This window comes from Nannobrachium achirus (assembly GCF_963921795.1).
Source record: "Nannobrachium achirus genome assembly, chromosome: 15".
Classification (NCBI taxonomy): domain Eukaryota; kingdom Metazoa; phylum Chordata; class Actinopteri; order Myctophiformes; family Myctophidae; genus Nannobrachium; species Nannobrachium achirus.
In genome coordinates, this window is record NC_137822.1 from 31,188,452 (window position 1) to 31,207,772 (window position 19,321).

Below are 19,321 nucleotides of genomic sequence, written 5' to 3' on the forward strand. Positions count from 1 at the left end.
TTTGATGCCTTTTGTGTGACGCTGTGGTATGATCAAGAATGAGGCATTAATTTATGAAAAAACACACAAAGTTAAAGATTGGGTGCCATGATTCCCCCTAAAACATGATGATCAGGTATTATGATTATACTAGGAGGAAGGTTTTTCCAAAAAGTTTACAGAAAGTGTTCAAATTACGTTTGTATGTAGCCACACCCACCAGTTCATTAAGTAAGCCTGGTTGTCAGGTGGGTGGTAGTCTCGCGTAGCCAGACAACTATTCCACAATCTCTGAATGCTATATAGAGTCTGGAACAGCAGCTCCCGAACGGCGAGTATCGAAAACGGGCATTAACGTTCAAAAAAATTTATTTTAAAATGTCATTTCTGCTAAGCAGCAAGCTAAACATGCTCTTATATGATTTTTATTTATATAATGATAAATATGTGTGATGTGAGACTGAAACGGAAGTGACGTGGTGGCTTCACTTCCGCTTCATCTCGCACTCATCGTTTCTATTTCCGTCTGCCAGACTGTATGCCGGGAGCATTTAACCAAATCGCGGAGGCAACAGTCTGGCCACGCGAGACTAGGTGGGTGGTGACCCAGCTGAAGTTAGCCATACCCACAGTGTTGGGTGTATGGTAAAAGGGGAGTGGATGGTATTATGATGTAATTATACTAGAGGTTCGCGGCCCTTCGGGCCGCTCACATCTAGAGTCCACGCCCGCTTTTTTTTTTTTTTTAATAAAAAAAAAAAGTAAAAAAAAAAATTTTTGATTTTTTTTTTTTTTTTTTTTTTTTGAAAAAAAAAAAAGTTTTTAGAAAAAAAAAAAGTTTTGGCCTAATTGTGTTATTATTGTTACTGTAATAGGCCTGCCAATGTTTTATTTTCATTATTTCAATGTTTTCATTTTAGCAACACACACACACACACACACACACACACACACACACACACACAGACAGACAGACAGACAGACAGACAGACAGACAGACAGACAGACAGACAGACAGACAGACAGACAGACAGACAGACAGACAGTATCTTGCTCTACAGGCTCTCGGCTAGCGATTGAGTCTCTCTCTCTCTCTCTCTCTCTCTCTCTCTCTCTCTCTCTCTCTCTCTCTCTCTCTCCCCCTGTGCCTCTCTCTCTCCCCCTGTGCCTCTCTCTCTCTCTCTCTCTCTCTCTCTCTCTCTCCCCCTGTGCAGCGGCCCCCCCCTTCCCTCTTGTAACCTGAGACTCTCTCTCTCTCTCTCTCTCTTGCTCTCTAGCGAATCAGCGGACGGCTGTGCCGTGCATTCTACCGACAGCGGAGCTAGCTATGAGTTGAAGTGGATGTAAAGGGGGCATGTATGGCCTTCTACCGACATCGGAGCTAGCTATGAGTTGAAGTGGATGTAAAGGGGCGTGTATGGCCTTGGAAGTGGGATGCGGCTCTAAGAAAAATGTAATAGTAGATCGGTGTATTTCAACTGGGCCTTTTGGCCCTTTGACAGCTTTCAGGAAGTAACCAAAAATACACGGAAGGCAAATTTGCACAATATAACCCCACCCAGTGGTCTATTAGAGTAATCTTAACTCCACAGACACATACAAAACAGAAAAGGTACAAAACTATGGCACCACCTCTTTAAAATGTGGAGATAAGAGGTTTCTGTCCGACTGCAACAGATTGTAACAGGCCTGCTGTACCTCTCCCCTTCATCCCACAGAGTGAGGACCTTCCCCAAGGAGTCAGCGTTGCTGGGCAGAGACACGGTTCGTGCTCTCATGTACTACGCTCTGAAGGTCTGGAGCGACATCGCGCCGCTCAACTTCCACGAGGTGGCGGGCAACGACGCCGACATCCAGATAGACTTCACCAAGGCGGACCACAACGACGGGTACCCCTTCGACGGGCCGGGGGGCACCGTGGCACACGCCTTCTTCCCCGGGGAGAGGTTCACCGCCGGGGACACGCACTTTGACGACGACGAGGCCTGGACCTTCAGGTCACCAGGTGAGGCACGTTGTGTTGGTCGTCGCGAGTAGTGTGTGTGTGTGTGTTTTTGCGACCGTCAGGTCACAGTTACTATGAAAAGCTCCACCGGCTGTCAGTCTGTCACGTCACACTTTTGCTCTACTCATATCTCCGCCACCGTTGGCCCTATTAATGCCAAACTTTGCACACACACTCCTTGGATGGCAAATCACAACCTCCACCCCTCATGTCTCTCATGGACCTCTTCTAGTGCCACCATCAGGCCGATTTTTGCAAAACACATTTTTGGACACTGCTCACAGATTTGGTCTAAAATCACACAAAGTGGTATCTCTAAAGTCATGTCATCAACATGGATCTGTCCCATTTCCCATATTCACTCCTGATTGGCTACGATTGCCTTCTAAAGTTTATGTATGGGACTTGACGGTCGCTTATCTCCCGATTAGGGAGTCTTACTGGTTTAGTGTTGTGTTGTGTTGTGTTGTGTTGTGTTGTGTGTGTGTGTGTGTGTGTGTGTGTGTGTGTGTGTGTGTGTGTGTGTGTGTGTGTGTGTGTTGTGTTGTGTTGTGTTGTGTAATCAAACCCATGAGTCTAGATGTCTGTTTTTATGTAGATTTCAGGGAACAAACATGATTGTACAGATTATTTTTTTCTTTTTCTTTTTTCTCACCAATTTAGTCGTCATGCCAATTAATTCCTCCCACACCACACACATCTCTGTGTTGTCACTGCTGTCATATCATATCCATAGACATAGAAAGGTAGACGCCTCCCCTGGCTCTGGGGCGTCTGTAAAAAAGAATAGGCAATTTTTAAGGCAAGCTTACGGAATTCTGAAGCACGCTCCCAAGCGCGTCACAGAAACGGAAGTTTGATAAGCCAATCAATAGCAGTTGGGGACGGGTCTTCTTGTAACCCAGGGTGCGTTCAGATATAGGAACTGAGTGCACTGGTATGGTCTGGTCTGATCGTTTATTCGAACGTACCCTAGATTCTGTTCCTGGAAAAGACAAGCTGTGATTGGCCAGTAGTCACTTTGAATGTAGTCTTGCGTCGGCAGACTGTTGACTTCTGCGATTTGCGAATGCTCCCGTCATACAGTCTGGGTCAACGGAAGTCTGATGATGAGTATCCGGTTTGAGAAGCGATAAAGTGGATGTGAAGCCTCCTCCCCACTTCCGTTTCATTTTTACAGTCGCGCAGATTTATCCTAATATAAATAAAAATCATCTAAGCATACATGCTGCTTATCAGAAATTATATTTTAAAATATAGATTTGTGAACGGAAATGTCAGCTTCTGATACTCGCTGTTTAGGAAGCTGTAGTTCCAGACTATATATAGCATTCAGAGATTGTGGAATAGTTGTCTGGCTACGCGAGACTACTTTGAATGGCAGCGTGCCTGCTGCACTTTCGCCTATCTTACAGGTCGCTCCAATGAACTGCAGCGGCGAATGAGGCATCTAGATTTTAATATATACCGGTATGGTATTATCCTACTGGCTCACCTGCCAGTGAGGAGCCCCCACCAGGAGGACGTAGAACCTTCTACTCCTCCCGCCCGCTACTCCACCCGAGCATCAGATGATCTTTATTAAATCACAAATCCTCTCCTCTCCTCTCCTCTCCTCTCCTCTCCTCTCCTCTCCTCTCCTCTCCTCTCCTCTCCTCTCCTCCATATTTCCATATATCTCGTTACCCTATCAATTTCCTCTCCCATCTTGCGTTTTCTCACCTCACTTGATCCCTCCATCATCCCACACCTCCCTCTCCTCTCCCTTTAATCTGGTCGGGTGGACCTGAAATTATGAGTCATACTGCCTCACTCCATCATCCACTTCCCCTCTCCCTGTACCTCTCTGTCAGAGAGATGAGAGCAGAGACTGAGGGAAGGATGATGAGGGAGGAAAGGGTAATAACCTTTTAAGACCGGGAACGTTTGAACCAATTTAACCATTATTTTATACTATAAATTTAAAAAAGAAATAGCAGATGTACAAGCTTGAGCGCAGCACTCTGAGCTTGTACATCTGCTATTTTTGAAAAATCATGATTTCTTTTGCAAATCATTGAATATATATATATTTTTTAAAGCGAACATTTGTAACTCAAATATTTGAGGGGGAGGGGTCCCTGATACATAATATTTTGAGATGGGGGCCGGCTGCCAAATACATAGCCTATAATTCGGGGGGATCCTTGACATGAAAAGGTTTGAGAGCCACTGACATAGAAACCAGATTCAGAAGATATTTATAGAATCGGGTCAAAATATCCAAAGACTTGCACAAATTTTTAAGATTTTTCAAAAATAGCAGATCTACAAGCTCGCAGCTTGTATATCTGCAATTTTTTGATAGATAAAGCATAAAATAGGGGTGCCTGCTGGCCTACTGATCCAGGTGCATACCTCTTAGGCATTGCCACATAGGCATGGATGCCTGGTGGCGTGTCACTCCCCGTCTCTCCCCCCATTTCCTGTCAGTCTACTGTCCTATCAATAAAGGCATAAAAGCCCAAAAACCTTTAAAAAAAAAATAATAATAATGGTTAAAGCGGTTAAAATCTAACGTGACACAAATGCGTTCCAGGTCTAAAGAGGATAAAGGGGGTGATGCTCATGGGGAACATTTGGCCAAAACATTCCAGACTCCCATGGTACTGTATAGGCTGAAAGACTGTGAGCGTGAGGCATGGCATGGCATGACTAGAATCATTATAGACAAGTAAGGAGAGCCCTAAAAAACTGTTTTCTGCCTCCACAGTCTCCGAGTCTGCTAACTAGAACAGTGTGCAGCTTCTCTTCTCAAAACCAAGCTATGCGTCTAGCCTTTGTTCGTGCTCCACATTCACTGTTTAATATTTGATTTATTCAAATTAAGAATATACAGCGGCATACAATTGAAATAATGGAGACGGAGAATATATTGGTTGCAAGCGATGCTTGTTACAAGGCGAAGAATTCTTGCCGCCCGTTCCTTCCCATTTCATCAAGAAATTGAGCAGATTTTTTAATCTGCCGACGTTGGAAGTTTGATTGTAGAGAAAGAACAAAAACAACATTTAAATATCACAGCAGCCAACCCATTCAGAGACGTGCAGATGCTGTATAATTATGAACACAAGAAACACAAATCTGCATTGATGAGGTGCTAGCAATCAAAACAGTTGAATGCCACAGCCACACGCCCATCATAAACCTGCAATAACCAGCCTACATTACTTTTTGGAACAAAGTCGCAAAACGCATGCATTTCAGCACCGCAGAGAATGAACAGCGACAGCGACACACCCACACAGAATATGTCTACAGGGATTGGAGATCCCTGTGGGGCTATTAAGTATGACATAATTTTGTAGGCAGAGGAGAATTTCTGCCCCCAGTTTCCGTGAATCTTTTTACTATTTTTACTATTTACACATTTTCTTCTCTTTGTTGTTGAAAGGAAAGTGTTAGAATTATACTTTAGTCGTTATTTTTGTCCCGGATCTGTTGAAATAGCGAGGGACAGAAAATGCTCTGGGGGCAGAGTTCTCCTCTGCCTACAAAATGATGTCACGGCTTAAAAGCCCCGTAGAATGATTCACATTATGAAACGCACAGAAAGTAATAGTCAATGCAAGGCACTTGATAGGTCAAGTGCTCAATCTATAACGATCGCACCATCATCACCGTGGCTGCGAGACAATGGGCCTATTAACAAACCAAATAGGTTATCCATTACACATTCACAGAAGCATACCAGCACACGCACCGTGCAGTAAAATATAGTCATTTAAGTAACTAAGATAGGACCACACAGTTGCTAAATATATTTTAAAAAATCGAACCTCTGTTCGAAGTGGAGCTGTGTGTGTGTGTGTGTGTGTGTGTGTGTGTGTGTGTGTGTGTGTGTGTGTGTATTGCAGTTGATGCTCAGGGCAGGCTAGACTCAACAGCACCTCTCTGGTCACCCAGGGTTACTACATACAGGCTACATACAGACCCACAGACCCACCCACCCACATACCCACATACCCACCCACATACCTACACACACGGCCACGTATAGGGAGCTTGTGTTCCACACAGCTCCAAAAATCGCTTTGGTTTTAATTTAGTGAGAATCCACAACAATAGTTGTGGTGTGGAGTCTGTGGACCATCCACTTGAGTGAGACTTACATCATTTCATCAAATGATTCGTAAGACCATATTTATAGTTATAGTTAAGTGGCAGGCAGAATTAATCAGCAATTACATCTAGGTTCATATTTTGTGACACATTCTTGTCGCAGTTCAATGCAGCAACATGGTTTAGCTTGTCCCACTGTGAACCGCAGATGAGTTTTAAGAACCTGCATTTACTGCAGGCTCAGCTTGTTACAGGCACAATCAGTCGACTTTCACTAGTTTAGTGATCTCTGTAAACATGGTTCTCAATTACTCGCCCCATGATCGACTTTCAGAATGTCCATTATATCTTGAGAAGTACTGCTTGTCAAGATTCATTTCCACTTTGCTCTCTACCTCGGCTGTTAATCTGACATCGATCTCAATTGCAGCATAGTGCTTGTCTGAAGTTTGCCAGTCACCTTTGATTGGTTAACTTGTTTTGCAATGTGGGCTATTATACCGTGCAGCATAATGTGTGCACTATATATGAAAGCAATTTCTCTGTGGTTGCTCAGCTTTTTCTGTGGGTGCTCTGGCTCAGAAGCACTTATGGAAAAATGCATGTCCAAGAGACATACTGTATATTAGCGTATCAACTTAATGACCACCTACATTAAACCATGAGAGGGATGCCTATTGGATGGAAATTCATAATAAATAGTCCAAGAGGCATGGTAATGTTAATGGTCGTCCACACCTACGTATTACATCATCATTAAAGTTTACTACCGTATTATTATAACGATGATGATATGACCATCCACAATCATGAACAAACTTTGTGTACACAACAGGGGCTGTGTCGGAACCCCAACATGGATATTGATAACCGTTTATTGCTGCAGGGTATGCTATGCTATGCAGAGACACAGATGAATAAAAATCAGAAGGTCATGGGTTCATGAAATTCTTCAAAGACCGGAGCTCCTTCCACATATTTCATAGTCCAGTGGCTTTGAACATATTTTCCATTAGCAATTTCTCTCTCTCTCTCTCTGGTGGTGCTGAAAGATGTACTATACACCGGTAGATATCTTTCAGCTGTTATCTTATTCTTATTATTCATATTCTAATGATGCAGCGTAATTTTGTAGTCAGAGTCAGACCCCCGCCACTTCCGGGTGGGGGCAGCAGTTGTATTGATAATATGTGCAGTGCTGTGTCCCTCGCTATTTTCAACGGATCCGAGACAAAATAACAACTAAAGTATAATTCTACCACTTTCATGTCAACAAGAAAGAGAAGAGGAAACGCTGCAATTTTTCCAGTGGTGGAAAAAAGCGTGGAAAACGCTAGCCCTTTCTGGTTCTCCAGCGCATTGGTGTGGAAAGTAACTTTTGAGGTATTTGTAACCTACTTTACTTGAGTGTTTCCAATTTCCAATACTTTTACTTCACTACATCTCGGATCCAAATATTGTACTTTTACTCCACTGCATTTACAGAGTATTTCTATATTGCAGTATTGATACTTTTACTTAAGTAAAACAATTGAGTACTTTTTCCACCACTTGCGAGAGGACAGGAGGAGAGAAACATGAGCCTGTCTTCCATGCTGAGAATAACACAGCGTTTTTAAACTATTCATTTCATCAATATATATATCCTCCTTTAAATCACTTACTTACCCCAAAGTCGCCCATAAAAAGTTGTTTTTGTATCCTTCTACTTTGAAACTATAACGCTACGGCGATCGGCGCTGCTATCATAACCAGCTCTGGTCCATAGCATTAGAATGAGTTATCCTTGACGCTATGTCACCAATGAGCCCTTGCGAGGCAGGAAAGGCTGCGCACCCTCTCGTCTGTGGTAAAAAAAAATATATATACAGTTTCGCTACTCACCAAAACAAAGACGGATTTAAGGAGTTGAAAGCCTACTTTCCTTAGTGGGAACACTCAGATCTCCCCACCCCACGTCTAAAATACAGTTTTTGGCCAGAGAAGAGATCCTTTCACCGGAGGTTTTAGTTACTCCACACCGCCCTCTACAGATCTTGTCAATAGAAATGTCCATTGACCAGATTTTGCCTTCCGGTGAAATATTCTCTTCTCTGTATAAAAAGTGTATTTTAGACGTGATGTGGGGGGCTTTGAGTGTTCCCACTAAGTAAAGGAGGGTTTAAACTCCCTAAATCCGTCTTTGTTTTGGTGAGTAGCGAAACTGTATCTTTTATTTTAACCACAGACGAGTGGGCGCACCACCGGTAATGCTTAGGTTTAGGTTTAGGTTTAGGTTTAGGTTTATTAGTCACATGCAGGGTTGTTAAGTAACGGATTACATGTAACGGGATTACGTAATCAGATTACAAAAAACAGGTAACTTGTAAAGTCTCAGGTTACATTTTAAAATGTGTAATCTGGATTACAGTAACGGATCTGAATGATGGGGGTTACATGCTGGATTACATTCTCCCCTTGCCCTCATCAATTTTACAAATAAGTTACAACGCCAAGCAATAAAATAATCAAGTCGAATCAGCGTAAAGTACTGCCACTTCGCTTAGGTAAAATTCTGTTGTCCTTTTCCTAATTTCATTGGCTCAATATTCTTGTCTAGTTATCAATGGTAAAACTTGTTTTATTTAATTAAAGCGAGTTTTGCTAAACAGTAATCCAAAAGTAACTGAAAGTAACTAGTAGTTACTTTTTAAATTGTGATAATCAGATTACGTTACTGACTACATTATCTTTGCAAGTAACTTGTAACTGTAGGGGATTCCTTTTCAAAAGTAACCCTAACAACCCTGGTCACATGCATATCCATACAGGTACAGACATACAATGAAATGCTTGTGCCAGGAGCACTCTCAGCCTTATTACACACAAAAACATCAACCCACAACAACAAGACAACAACAAGTCACCCAAGACAACCCAAAAACAACAAAAACCATACAGTGTAACAGTGTACAGTTTAAAAACTGCGTACAGTGCACATGACTACCTAGGTCTCGCTTTCATCTCTTCGTTAAGCAACCTGATTGCACAAGAGCTCATTGACATAGCGTTAGGGCGAACCCTTGACGCTATAGACTAGAACTATCCTTTATTATGCCCATGTGGGAGAACAATTAACATGAATAACTATTTGAGTTTAAAGCATTAAGACTCCTTTTAACTCCCAATGGTTCCTTTCTGAAAAATGAGCATATAGTAAAAAAGATTCACGGGTTCCAACATTGTTGTTTTGAATGGTGAAAGATAGGGGCTGGAGACGCTTAAGCACCACTTTTCTCCGCCTACAAAATGACGTCAGACTTAAAAGGGGAATGCTTTTGATAGACACTGTAAAAATATGTGCATATATGTGCACGTTTTGTCAATACAAAAACATCATCATCGTGATAGAAATGTGGCAACAATTTGACTGACCACACCTAATTTTAAGACGAGCTCGCCCATGGCATGGTGCACAGAAGGGCACAACTGCAGTTGCTACAGTACTTAGACAACATGGTCACGCAGCATGAAAACGACAAGTGCCACAGTTGTAAAATAGCAATGTTTTGGCAGACAAGCTGTGTTCTTCAAGATGAATGTGGCATTCAATGCCCACAGCTGCTTGAAAGATTTATATGAACACATTTACATGAATTACTGTATATGAAATGTGCAGAAATAACCAGGTGGTGTTATCTGTTGAGCAGGGTTGAGTAAACAGACAATAATTGTATTCAGACTAGTTATTTAGACTAAAGGGAAGTGGTTTAAGTGGCTTTCTTTTTGTATATAATTGGCCAATTTACAGTACTAATGAGTTTGCAGTTCCAGTTTGCTGTTTCAAAAGGTTTTACCTGGCACCATTCTAATCAAATTATATAAAGAATAAGCACTTGCTTATTATATAATATTTCAGCACTTGCGCAGGAGATCCAGGTTCAAATCTGCAGTAGTGATTACTCTAATATCAGACTGATGTCTATGTATCGCTGGATATTCTAAATTGTCTTGTCCTTCCTGAACATCACTCATACGGTACATGGATTCACACTCAAATGCATATGACCAATGATGAAAGAAGCACTCAGATGTATTACTTTAGTAAAAGTAGCAATAGCACAATATAAAATAATTGTGGTATTGCAGCACCTTTTTCTTTTTTCAGCTTTTTCTTTTTCTACAAGCTCACAAGCTTTTGAACAGAGCAAGTATAAAATAGGGTTTTATAATAATCTAAAACTGCAAAGTAAGTTGTAACTACAGCTGTCAAATAATTACAGTGGAATAAAAAAAGTTAAATATTTGTTTCTGAGATGTAGTGGTATTAGAAGTATCAAAAAATGGAAATACCCAAGCAAAGTAAAAGTACCTAAAAATTTTACTTAATTACAGTACTTTAATAAATGTCTTATTTACTTCTACTACTACGGTAGCTTCTCGAAATGGCTGCATCTGCTTAGGAAATACAGTATCATCTTGCACATCATCATTCATGCCCGCTTTCACTTATCTAATCAACCCCGTCCCTGTCTCCAGCCACACATCTAATACGTCTCTGTTATGTTATTGAATAGTTTGGCTTTGATCTGTTTAGCCTCCATCCTGTGCTTATTGCTGTTCTTTCCTGTCCTTTCTCTGTTAAGTGACAGATGCGAGGCACTGAGGCACAGGGAAGCAACTTAATTAAACAATGCTTCATTTCTTTGAAGTCGCAGTCTGTCAAGTCCACCTTGCCGTAGGAACAAGTTGATGAATCATGTTTCCTCCAGCGTTGCCGGCTTGTCCATAATTCAGACAACGTGTGAGCTGATGTTCTTATCAACACCTCTTATCTTACCATATGTTGCCTATAAGGCAGGCTTTAAGTCCTCCTTGGTTTAGCATTCTACCTCGTAAGGTATCAGATGCCCGAGTTGTTGTTCGCGTCAGCAACTTTTTTTCTGCAGCCAGATAACCTCCCGAGAAGATTTAAAGGTTAGGTCAGCTTTAAAGTTGAAAAGTGAACGTTTTGACTTCAGCAGATTGTGGAACAGTATAATCTTCTCAAGAGGGATGGATGTTATCAGATGACTGCAAAGCTCAATAATTGCTTTTGCTTATGCCCCCTCCTTGCCTGTGTTGTGATGCAACATCACCTGGTGCCAGGGGCGTCACAAGGGGTAGGAAAGTGGGACTGAGTTACTGGGGCCCAAGGTGGAGGGGCCCTAATAACTTTATCTATTGAAAAATAGCAGATATACAAGCTCACAGCGCGGCACCGAGTGCCACGCTGCGAGCTTGTAGATCTGCTATTTTTGAAAAGTTGTGAAAATGTGTGAAAGTCTTTGAATATATGTATTTTTAAGCGAACATTTCTAACTCAAATTTTGCTTCTGGGGGTCCCTGGAACTAAATATTTTCAGATCGGGGTCCGTGGCCAAATACATATCATCTTGGGGGTCCTTGTCATAGGTTTCTTGCACACATTTTCACGATTTTTCAAAAATAGCAGATCTACAAGCTCACAGCGCGGCACTCGGTGCCGCGCTGCGAGCTTGTATATCTGCTATTTTTCAATAGTTAACATTCATGGGGGGCCCGCAGTGAATCCTTGTACCCAGGGCCCAGAATTTGGTGTGACGCCCCTGCCTGGTGCGCTGTTCCCAGCAGTTAAGACCCACCTCCCACTGGTTGGTGGGTCTTTCTCTTCTTCCAAACTTCAAATGATTGCTTTCAACCTGGCATCACTATTTTAGGCACGTTATTATAAGATAAATATTTAAAAAAATGTAAATAATAAAAAAAAAATCATAATAAAATCTATATTTTTCAAAACATAGTGCCACAATGCATTGTGTGCATGTTGTGATCTACAGTTGTAGATCAGCAAGTCTTGCAATTCATTGCACAATGAGACATGATTTTAACATAATGACGGTGCTTTTTACAAAATGTTGCCTCTAGTTTTATTAATAACAGAGAGTCCTTTAAACTCAAGCAACATATTTCAGGACATAACTCTTTTTTTTACTCTGACCTTGTTTCTCATCTTGGTTTGAATATTGACTATTATCTGAGCATCTTTTTTTATTACTGATCACAGTTAATTGTATTTTCTATTTATTCTAGTCCCTTGCCCTGCCTGCATAGCATTAGCTCCCACATACATAATCATCACGTTTCCTGCCACTTTCCATTTTAACTGTTATGCAAAGTGATGTTGACTACTTGGTGCAGTCTTTTAATGAACCCTGCCTTTGAGACATGGATAAAGTGGCCTCAATTAAAACTAGTTTGGCTCCTTTGATCAAGTCATCCCCTTAGATAAATTACAATATCCGCTCTCTAAAGCGAGACTGCAAGACAGGTGAACGCCTGTGGAAATCATGTCCACTATCTTTATTTAAAACAAATTTTAATAAATGTGCTAAACTTCAGCACATTAAAAGTTGCCGAAAGGATGTTAGAGCTACCTACTTGTGCCTAAAAGTCAGGGCAGTAGTTTTATTTTAGTAACTAGAGGCTTGGGCCACTATGCAACCCTCACACCTACATTACGTTGCAGCACCAATCCAACTGATCTGTCTGAGTCATAGTGTCAGGGGCCTTTTCAGAGTACTTGTTGTACCCATCTGTGTGTGTCCCTTCTGTGCCCATACAGTATATACAGTGGATATCTGTGTCTGTCTGTCTGTCTGTCTGTGTACCTGTGTCCCTTGTATAAACCATATGGGGGGAACAGGAACACTGCACTCCATCTAGTCGTTGGGGCCGTGTGCGTCGAGTTTGATGTTGGTCGGTTCCATATATATGCGCATATATGAGGTCTGATCAAACAAACAAACTTAACAAACTGTTTTTTTTTTTTGGGTAAGGCAGAACAGTGACAAGTCTTTTTTAATTATTTCCATTTGAGAAATATTGCAAAGCTCAGGCCCATTGTGTCCCAAGTAAGGCTGGGACTTTAACTGATTAATTGCGATTAATTAATTACAGAAAATTAACGCGATTAAAAAAATTAACGCATTTTAATCGCACTTAGTTTTTGCACCACAGAACCTTCAGTTTCTGGCATACTGATCATAGCGATGCACCAACCAAGAAGAGACAACAAACCAGTGGATGTGAAATTTAGATTAAAAAAACTCACTCGTTGATTCACTCGTTCAACAAAATGTGTTTTACTTGAAAAACAATGCTTCTCAGGACAAATATCGATGTGCTATTAAAATGTGATTAATTGCGATGAATTAATCACAGAGCCTGTAATTAATTAGATTAAAATTTGTAATCGCATCCCAGCCCTAGTCCCAAGTGGAGATGGAAATTCATGCTTTTGTAGCATTATGCGAAATAGTTGTTTCACCTGTTTTGATTAAAACAGAGGGAGGGCAGGGCTATCTTTTTTGCCCCCATGAAGAAACTTCTTTTCTTGGACGCGAATGCTGCACACACATACAGTACCTGCCTCTATAATAGCATTAGAAAAACATATGGACAAAGCAATACATGCTGAGCAAATCACAACCACAAATTACACATATTGCACATTACACATATTGCACATATGTGCATATAATGCACATATTACACAACCGGTGATGATAGGAATACTATGAAGTGATTAAGCAACCCCTGCAGCCTCAAGCACTGCAATTACATTTTTAATTGAGGCAGGTATAACATTTGTTTTTAAATTATTCTTGCCACTGCCTCAGTCGGTGCCATATTTAAAGTGGGATGACCTCTTATATTGCCGGTTCGCCAACAAAGGGTTAAAAAAAGAGTGTGCACGCTGGTGCACACATTCATGCACAGATCATGCACTATGCATGTGCATGCTTTTCACAGCTTTCAAACAAAAAAATCCGCTTGGAAATCCGTTCAGGCATTCAGGAGAAAGGAGCCCTTATGTTTTCTTCAAATGTAAACAAACATGGCTGCCATGTTTGAAAGATGGGGTTGGTATGGGGGTTAATCATGCAATTTCGCGATCGCGATCATGCCTAGTACACTGTTGGAGGTCCAAAAAAAAAAAAATTCAAATTTTTTTTTTCAATTTTTTTTTTTTTTTTTTTTTTTATTATTTAAAAAAAAAAGACGTTCAGAAGACGTCTGGCAGGGAGGTCCATAGTGAAAAAGACGTTTTAAAGACGTTTTTATCATAGAAACGTCTTTTTTGGCAGGGTATGAGTTAGTGGAAACCTTGTGTCTCCATATTTCAACTTTTTCTATTTTTATTTTACTTTTTCTGTAAATGAATGACTTACTACGCAAAGATAGACAAGCTGCAAGCTCACAACGTGTTGCTTTGTGGAGAAGAAAAAAATGGTTGTGTTGGTTATGTTGGTTTTATAAATATTGAACCAATAAAAAGTATTAACAAGAGCTAGTGACTAAATAATAACTAGATTGAATCCATTGGAACACAGGTTCTTTTTTCCCTGTTCCTGAACATTTTTGTACATTCAAGTTTCCTCCAGACAGCGATTCTCTGCGGGAGGGTAAGAGCTCTTACTCGGCATGGAAAATGTGAGATGGGTCAGACAATATTCTCTGGGCTTGTCTGAAAACGGACTGCTCATAATTGACTGGAGACTATGGTGTTCTTTCCTCCTCGTAACCTTCATGGGAGTCTGTACCAGACTAGCAAGCTTAGATTTAAATTCTTTAGAAGCCCGGTAGAATAAAAAATATAATCCTCTGATACACCCCATGCACCCCGAGTCTGCATAAAAGAGTCATCTCCCACCCCTTGTGCAGTAGTCTGAGTATAGCTGTCATTTGAACATTTAAATAATACGTTGATAGGGTGGCTACATTAAATTGTATATAATGTAAAAAAAAGAACTGGTGAGCTGACACTGTGATGATTAATCTGGATTCTGAAAGGACATTGTTGACCCTGACTTAATGGGTTCTGGCACAGCACGTTTCGGCCAGCTGTGGTTACTTCATTCAAAGACTAAAAAACACTGAAAAGTTCATTACACTGACCCATTCACACACACATTCACACACCAATGGGGGAGGAATAAATAGTAGGCACCAACCTGCTCATAGGGAGCCGTTACTTTACTAGAGCTGTGCAGTATCTTTCTCAATGACACTTCGACACTAACGACTAACCCAGGGGTAGCCGGGATTCAAACCAGGAACCTTCAGTTATAGGAGGCCTCGGGCCAAACATTAGCACTTGAAAGGGGCCCCCAGATGCTTTAGGCCACTACTGTTGACTACGGTAACTTCCCTTTCACCTGCCTCAGCATATTTTCCCTGGATAATTTACCAGTGTCCCAAAATGTTATTGCTACTGTGTACTCTAAGATTATTTTGTGGCATTTCCTTTTTATTTGGATAGATCCAAAGATGGTTGAGTGTAGGTGAGGGTGACATGCAGCAAAGTGCCTCGGGACAGATTTTAACCCGAACCATCTGTGGGAAGGTCTGTCTTTATTTATGTGGTATGCACTCTTACCAGGTGAGCACTGGGGAGTAGGGATGGGACGATACGCGATATTATCGTTTATCGTGATAACAAACACTCTCGATAATAGTATCGTGGAGATTTAATTCATCGTGATATCGTCCTCCGTCATGCACTGGGATCAATTCACCTTTTATTTGCCGAGCTGCATATCCGGTATCACTTAAACCCTCTATAATTGGTAAAAGGGTTAGGGTTGAAAAAAAGACTGTATCAAGTATAATATATGTACTTGATACAGTCTTTTTTTCACTCTATATCAAATGTCTTCGCCAAAAAATTGCCGATCTACAAGCTTGTAGATCTGCTATTTTTTGGCAAATGTTCTGCCCCAGGATAATGGATGTTGATTATCGCGATAATATCGTAAATCGCGATTTATTTTATCACAATAATCGTGATATGAAATGTTCATATCTGCCCATCCCTACTCCCCAGCCCCTTTTTGCTACTCTTAAACAGGTCTTCCAAAATGTCTCGTGACACTGAATGTCTCTTCACTGGCCCCCCATCAAAAACAGTATCCAATTCAAAGTTATTGGGGTGATCTAATAGCTCACCTGCCTTTATTAGAGATCATCTACTGCAGCCGATATGTCTCCAGCAGGTCTCATTCAAGTCCTCTACTCAGGATTTGCTAACTAAAGAAGTGTGCTTCGGAGGTTGTTGCTTATACATTTACACTCTCTCTCTCCTTAAGATCCGTGGACTCTGTGAGCTGTATACTTGCCTTTGTGTAATTTTTCTATTTTATTGTCTCCACCAGCCGAAGGCATGGGGGAGAGTATGTTTTCCCCTCCGTCCGTCCGTCCGTCCGTGCGTGCGTCCGTCCGTCCGTCCGTCCGTCCGTCCGTGCGTCCTCGCAGTTTGTGAGCACCTAATCTCAGTCGCCGTTGGCCCGATCGCTGCCAAAGTGAGCACACACATTCCCTGGATGCCAATCTAGAACCTCTGCCCTAAATTTTTTAAATGGGCCTTTTCTAGCGCCACCTAGTGGCCGATGTTCGCAAAACACATTTCTGTGCACTACTCTTACAGATTTTGTCCAAAAATCATACAAATCGGTAGGCAGTATCTCGACAGTCATGTGATCGACACGGATCTGTCCGATTTTGCATATTCCATCCTGATTGGCTAAGATTGGCTTCCAAAGTTTGTAGGATCGAGCCGTTTTGAACAAAATGCCTCAAATCACAAACGCAAAGTACGATTATCATGAAATCGCGCACACACGTTCCCACTAGGCCGAGGAAGAAATGCCACTTATTTTTTTTTAAATCAGCCTCATGGTGGCGCTATAACAGGCCGATTTGTGGTTTTACCTATAACTCCACCGATCAGTTTCAAACTTTGCAAGCACACTCCCTAGAAGCTAAGGATAAACCTTTGCCCTGCATTTTTCACATAAGCCTTTTATAGCGCCACCTTTGGGCCGACTTATGTAAAACACATTTTTGGATATTACTCCTTGAGATTTTATCCAAAAATCACGCAAATCGGTACACAGTATCTCTATAGTCATGTGATCAAGTCCGATCCGTCTGATATTTCATATGCCATCCTGATTGGCTAATATTAGCTTCCAAAGTTTGCCTGGTGGAGACCTGTGCTCGGAAGAGCACTGCTTCTAGTTATTATTTCGTTTCAAGCAATCATTCAGTTTTACAAACTTCTTTTACCAATGTTTTGTTCTCAAAGTTAGAGTAAGCCAATGAATAGCTGGTAGTGATGCAGAACAAGAGGGGGAAAAGAAAAGTATTCATTCCATTCAATTTAAATTCAGTTTTATTATGGTGCCGAATAACAAGTTGTCTCAAGAAGACAATTTACATATAGAGCAGAAACCTGACCAAAATCCACATGAATACATTTAAAAAAATATATACAGCTGGCCATATATATACATATATTTTTTTCTAATATTGCCTTTAAGGTCTATAATGTGTTTATGCTCTATTTACTATGTAAAGCACTTAGTGACATCTCTGCTCTGGAAAGGTGCTTTATAAATAAAGTGACATACTTACTTACCTCAAACTGAGGTCACTCAATGCCATCGTTAAATGTGCGCAATTAGTGTGGAGTTGAAACTGGCCATTTAGAGAACAGCAGAGTTAGCAAAATGCTAAATGGCCCATTTAGTGAGCCAGCTCTTCCCTGCTGGTTGATTGATAGTTCAGGTATCCATGGAATATTTCTGGGGTCATTTAAATGAGGCCTGGAATTGCTTTTTTTGTTTTGACAGGCAACAGATTGCCTTTATTAATTATCTCTCTACTGGGCGCCCTGAAAATGCAGACCGAATACCGTGACTTCAACAAAAAGCCTCATTAAGCAGTAGTTTTTCCTTTTCCTTTTTTTTTATATGTCTTCCAAAGCATTGCTCTGTGTGTGTGTGTGTGTGTGTGTGTGTGTGTGTGTGTGTGTGTGTGTGTGTGTGTGTGTGTGTGTGTGTGCGTGTGCGTGCCGTGTGCGTGTGCCTGTGTGTGCGTGCATGCGTGCGTGTGTGCCCTTTTGGGGTGGGTGAGGTGAAGTTAGTTGAGGTGAGGTAGAGTGATGAATGAGAGCTTAACAGATGTGTTTATACATGCTGGTGAACATGGAAGCTGTAAGGGGGTGCTCACACCCACCCACATCAGTACAGGTGCAGCCGCTTCAAAACGCCTTGGCGAAGCGCGTCGGCAAAACAGTGTGGTGTGCCTGTCATTGCTGTGCTACTGATGAGCGTTTGAAGAATTTATACAAAAATTTGAATTATATATTAGTTTGCCACGGTCCCCCCGTTCCTACCACATCTTTTGGTCGTCAACAGGAAGGGTTGTTGTGACTGTTGGGGTGAAAAGTTGAGAAACTTTTTTTTCCCGTGTGTAGAAAAACACACAGCAGCACAAGAGAGGAGGAAAACAATGGTTTTCCAGGCTATTCACGTTTCTAGATTTTTGTATGTTGTATCCTCTGGACACGAAAGTGGAGAATGATGTTTGTTCCTTTCTTATATACAGTACTATAACTCTTGATAATGAGAATCTACGCACTACAAACAGTTTGAAATAGTTTGTGAATCTACTCACCTTGATATATTTTGTAACAAGACACAGAGAAAACTGTTGAAAGCTTTACAAGCTGGGCAGAGATAATAAATAAGGGAGGAATAAATATACATCACCTGGGCATTAAGTGTTGCCATTACGGTTTTCAAGCCATAACTCCGGCTCATACAGCATAAGAAAATCACAGTTTAAGCTTGTGTGCTGAATGGTCAGATGCCGTATTATCCCTGAAGAAGATTCGGGGGTTGACCAATAAGTGTAAACGTATTGCTTCTGCCGTCTACCACTCCCTCAGACTGGGAAAGTTAAGGCTGGGTATATGGGTGATAATATGCAATAATACTGTTCATGTGATATTACATGTTCCCAGTTTAAAGGGTAGAATTTCAATTAGTGCATCATCTATAAAATGTCTGCAAAGCACTTTTTCAAATTAATCCAAGGGGCAAATCATGCAAGAATCTACAATAATTATACTTTCTTTCCTCTTGTTTCAATCTATTAGTTAGTTACCAATTTGCTTAATAGGTTGTGTGTTAATTAATGTGTCAAATGTGATAAGTTGCTAAATACATAGTTGTGCATAAGTACATTTCATAGGACAGTGGCTTCTTGAAATAAAAACATTTTGAGAATGATGTGAAGATCTACATCAAATGAAAGGCTGACCACTAGCTGTGCTTGTGTTGTTTTCTCCACAGTACTGCATCCTCATTAAACTTTAACCACAGTTCTGGG

At 41.1% G+C, this 19,321-nt stretch overlaps 1 protein-coding gene across 1 annotated transcript in view; it reads left to right on the top strand.

The window, feature by feature from the left end:
- The window catches only part of LOC308299755 (matrix metalloproteinase-17-like), a gene marked incomplete at both ends in the record, with an annotated part of 140,729 nt that overhangs the window by 86,827 nt on the left and 34,581 nt on the right, over positions 1 to 19,321 (top strand). The window contains one exon of the mRNA XM_080743544.1: positions 1,698 to 1,984. Coding sequence (XP_080599670.1) covers positions 1,698 to 1,984 — 287 coding nt within the window. The remainder of the gene's footprint in view (positions 1 to 1,697; positions 1,985 to 19,321) is intronic.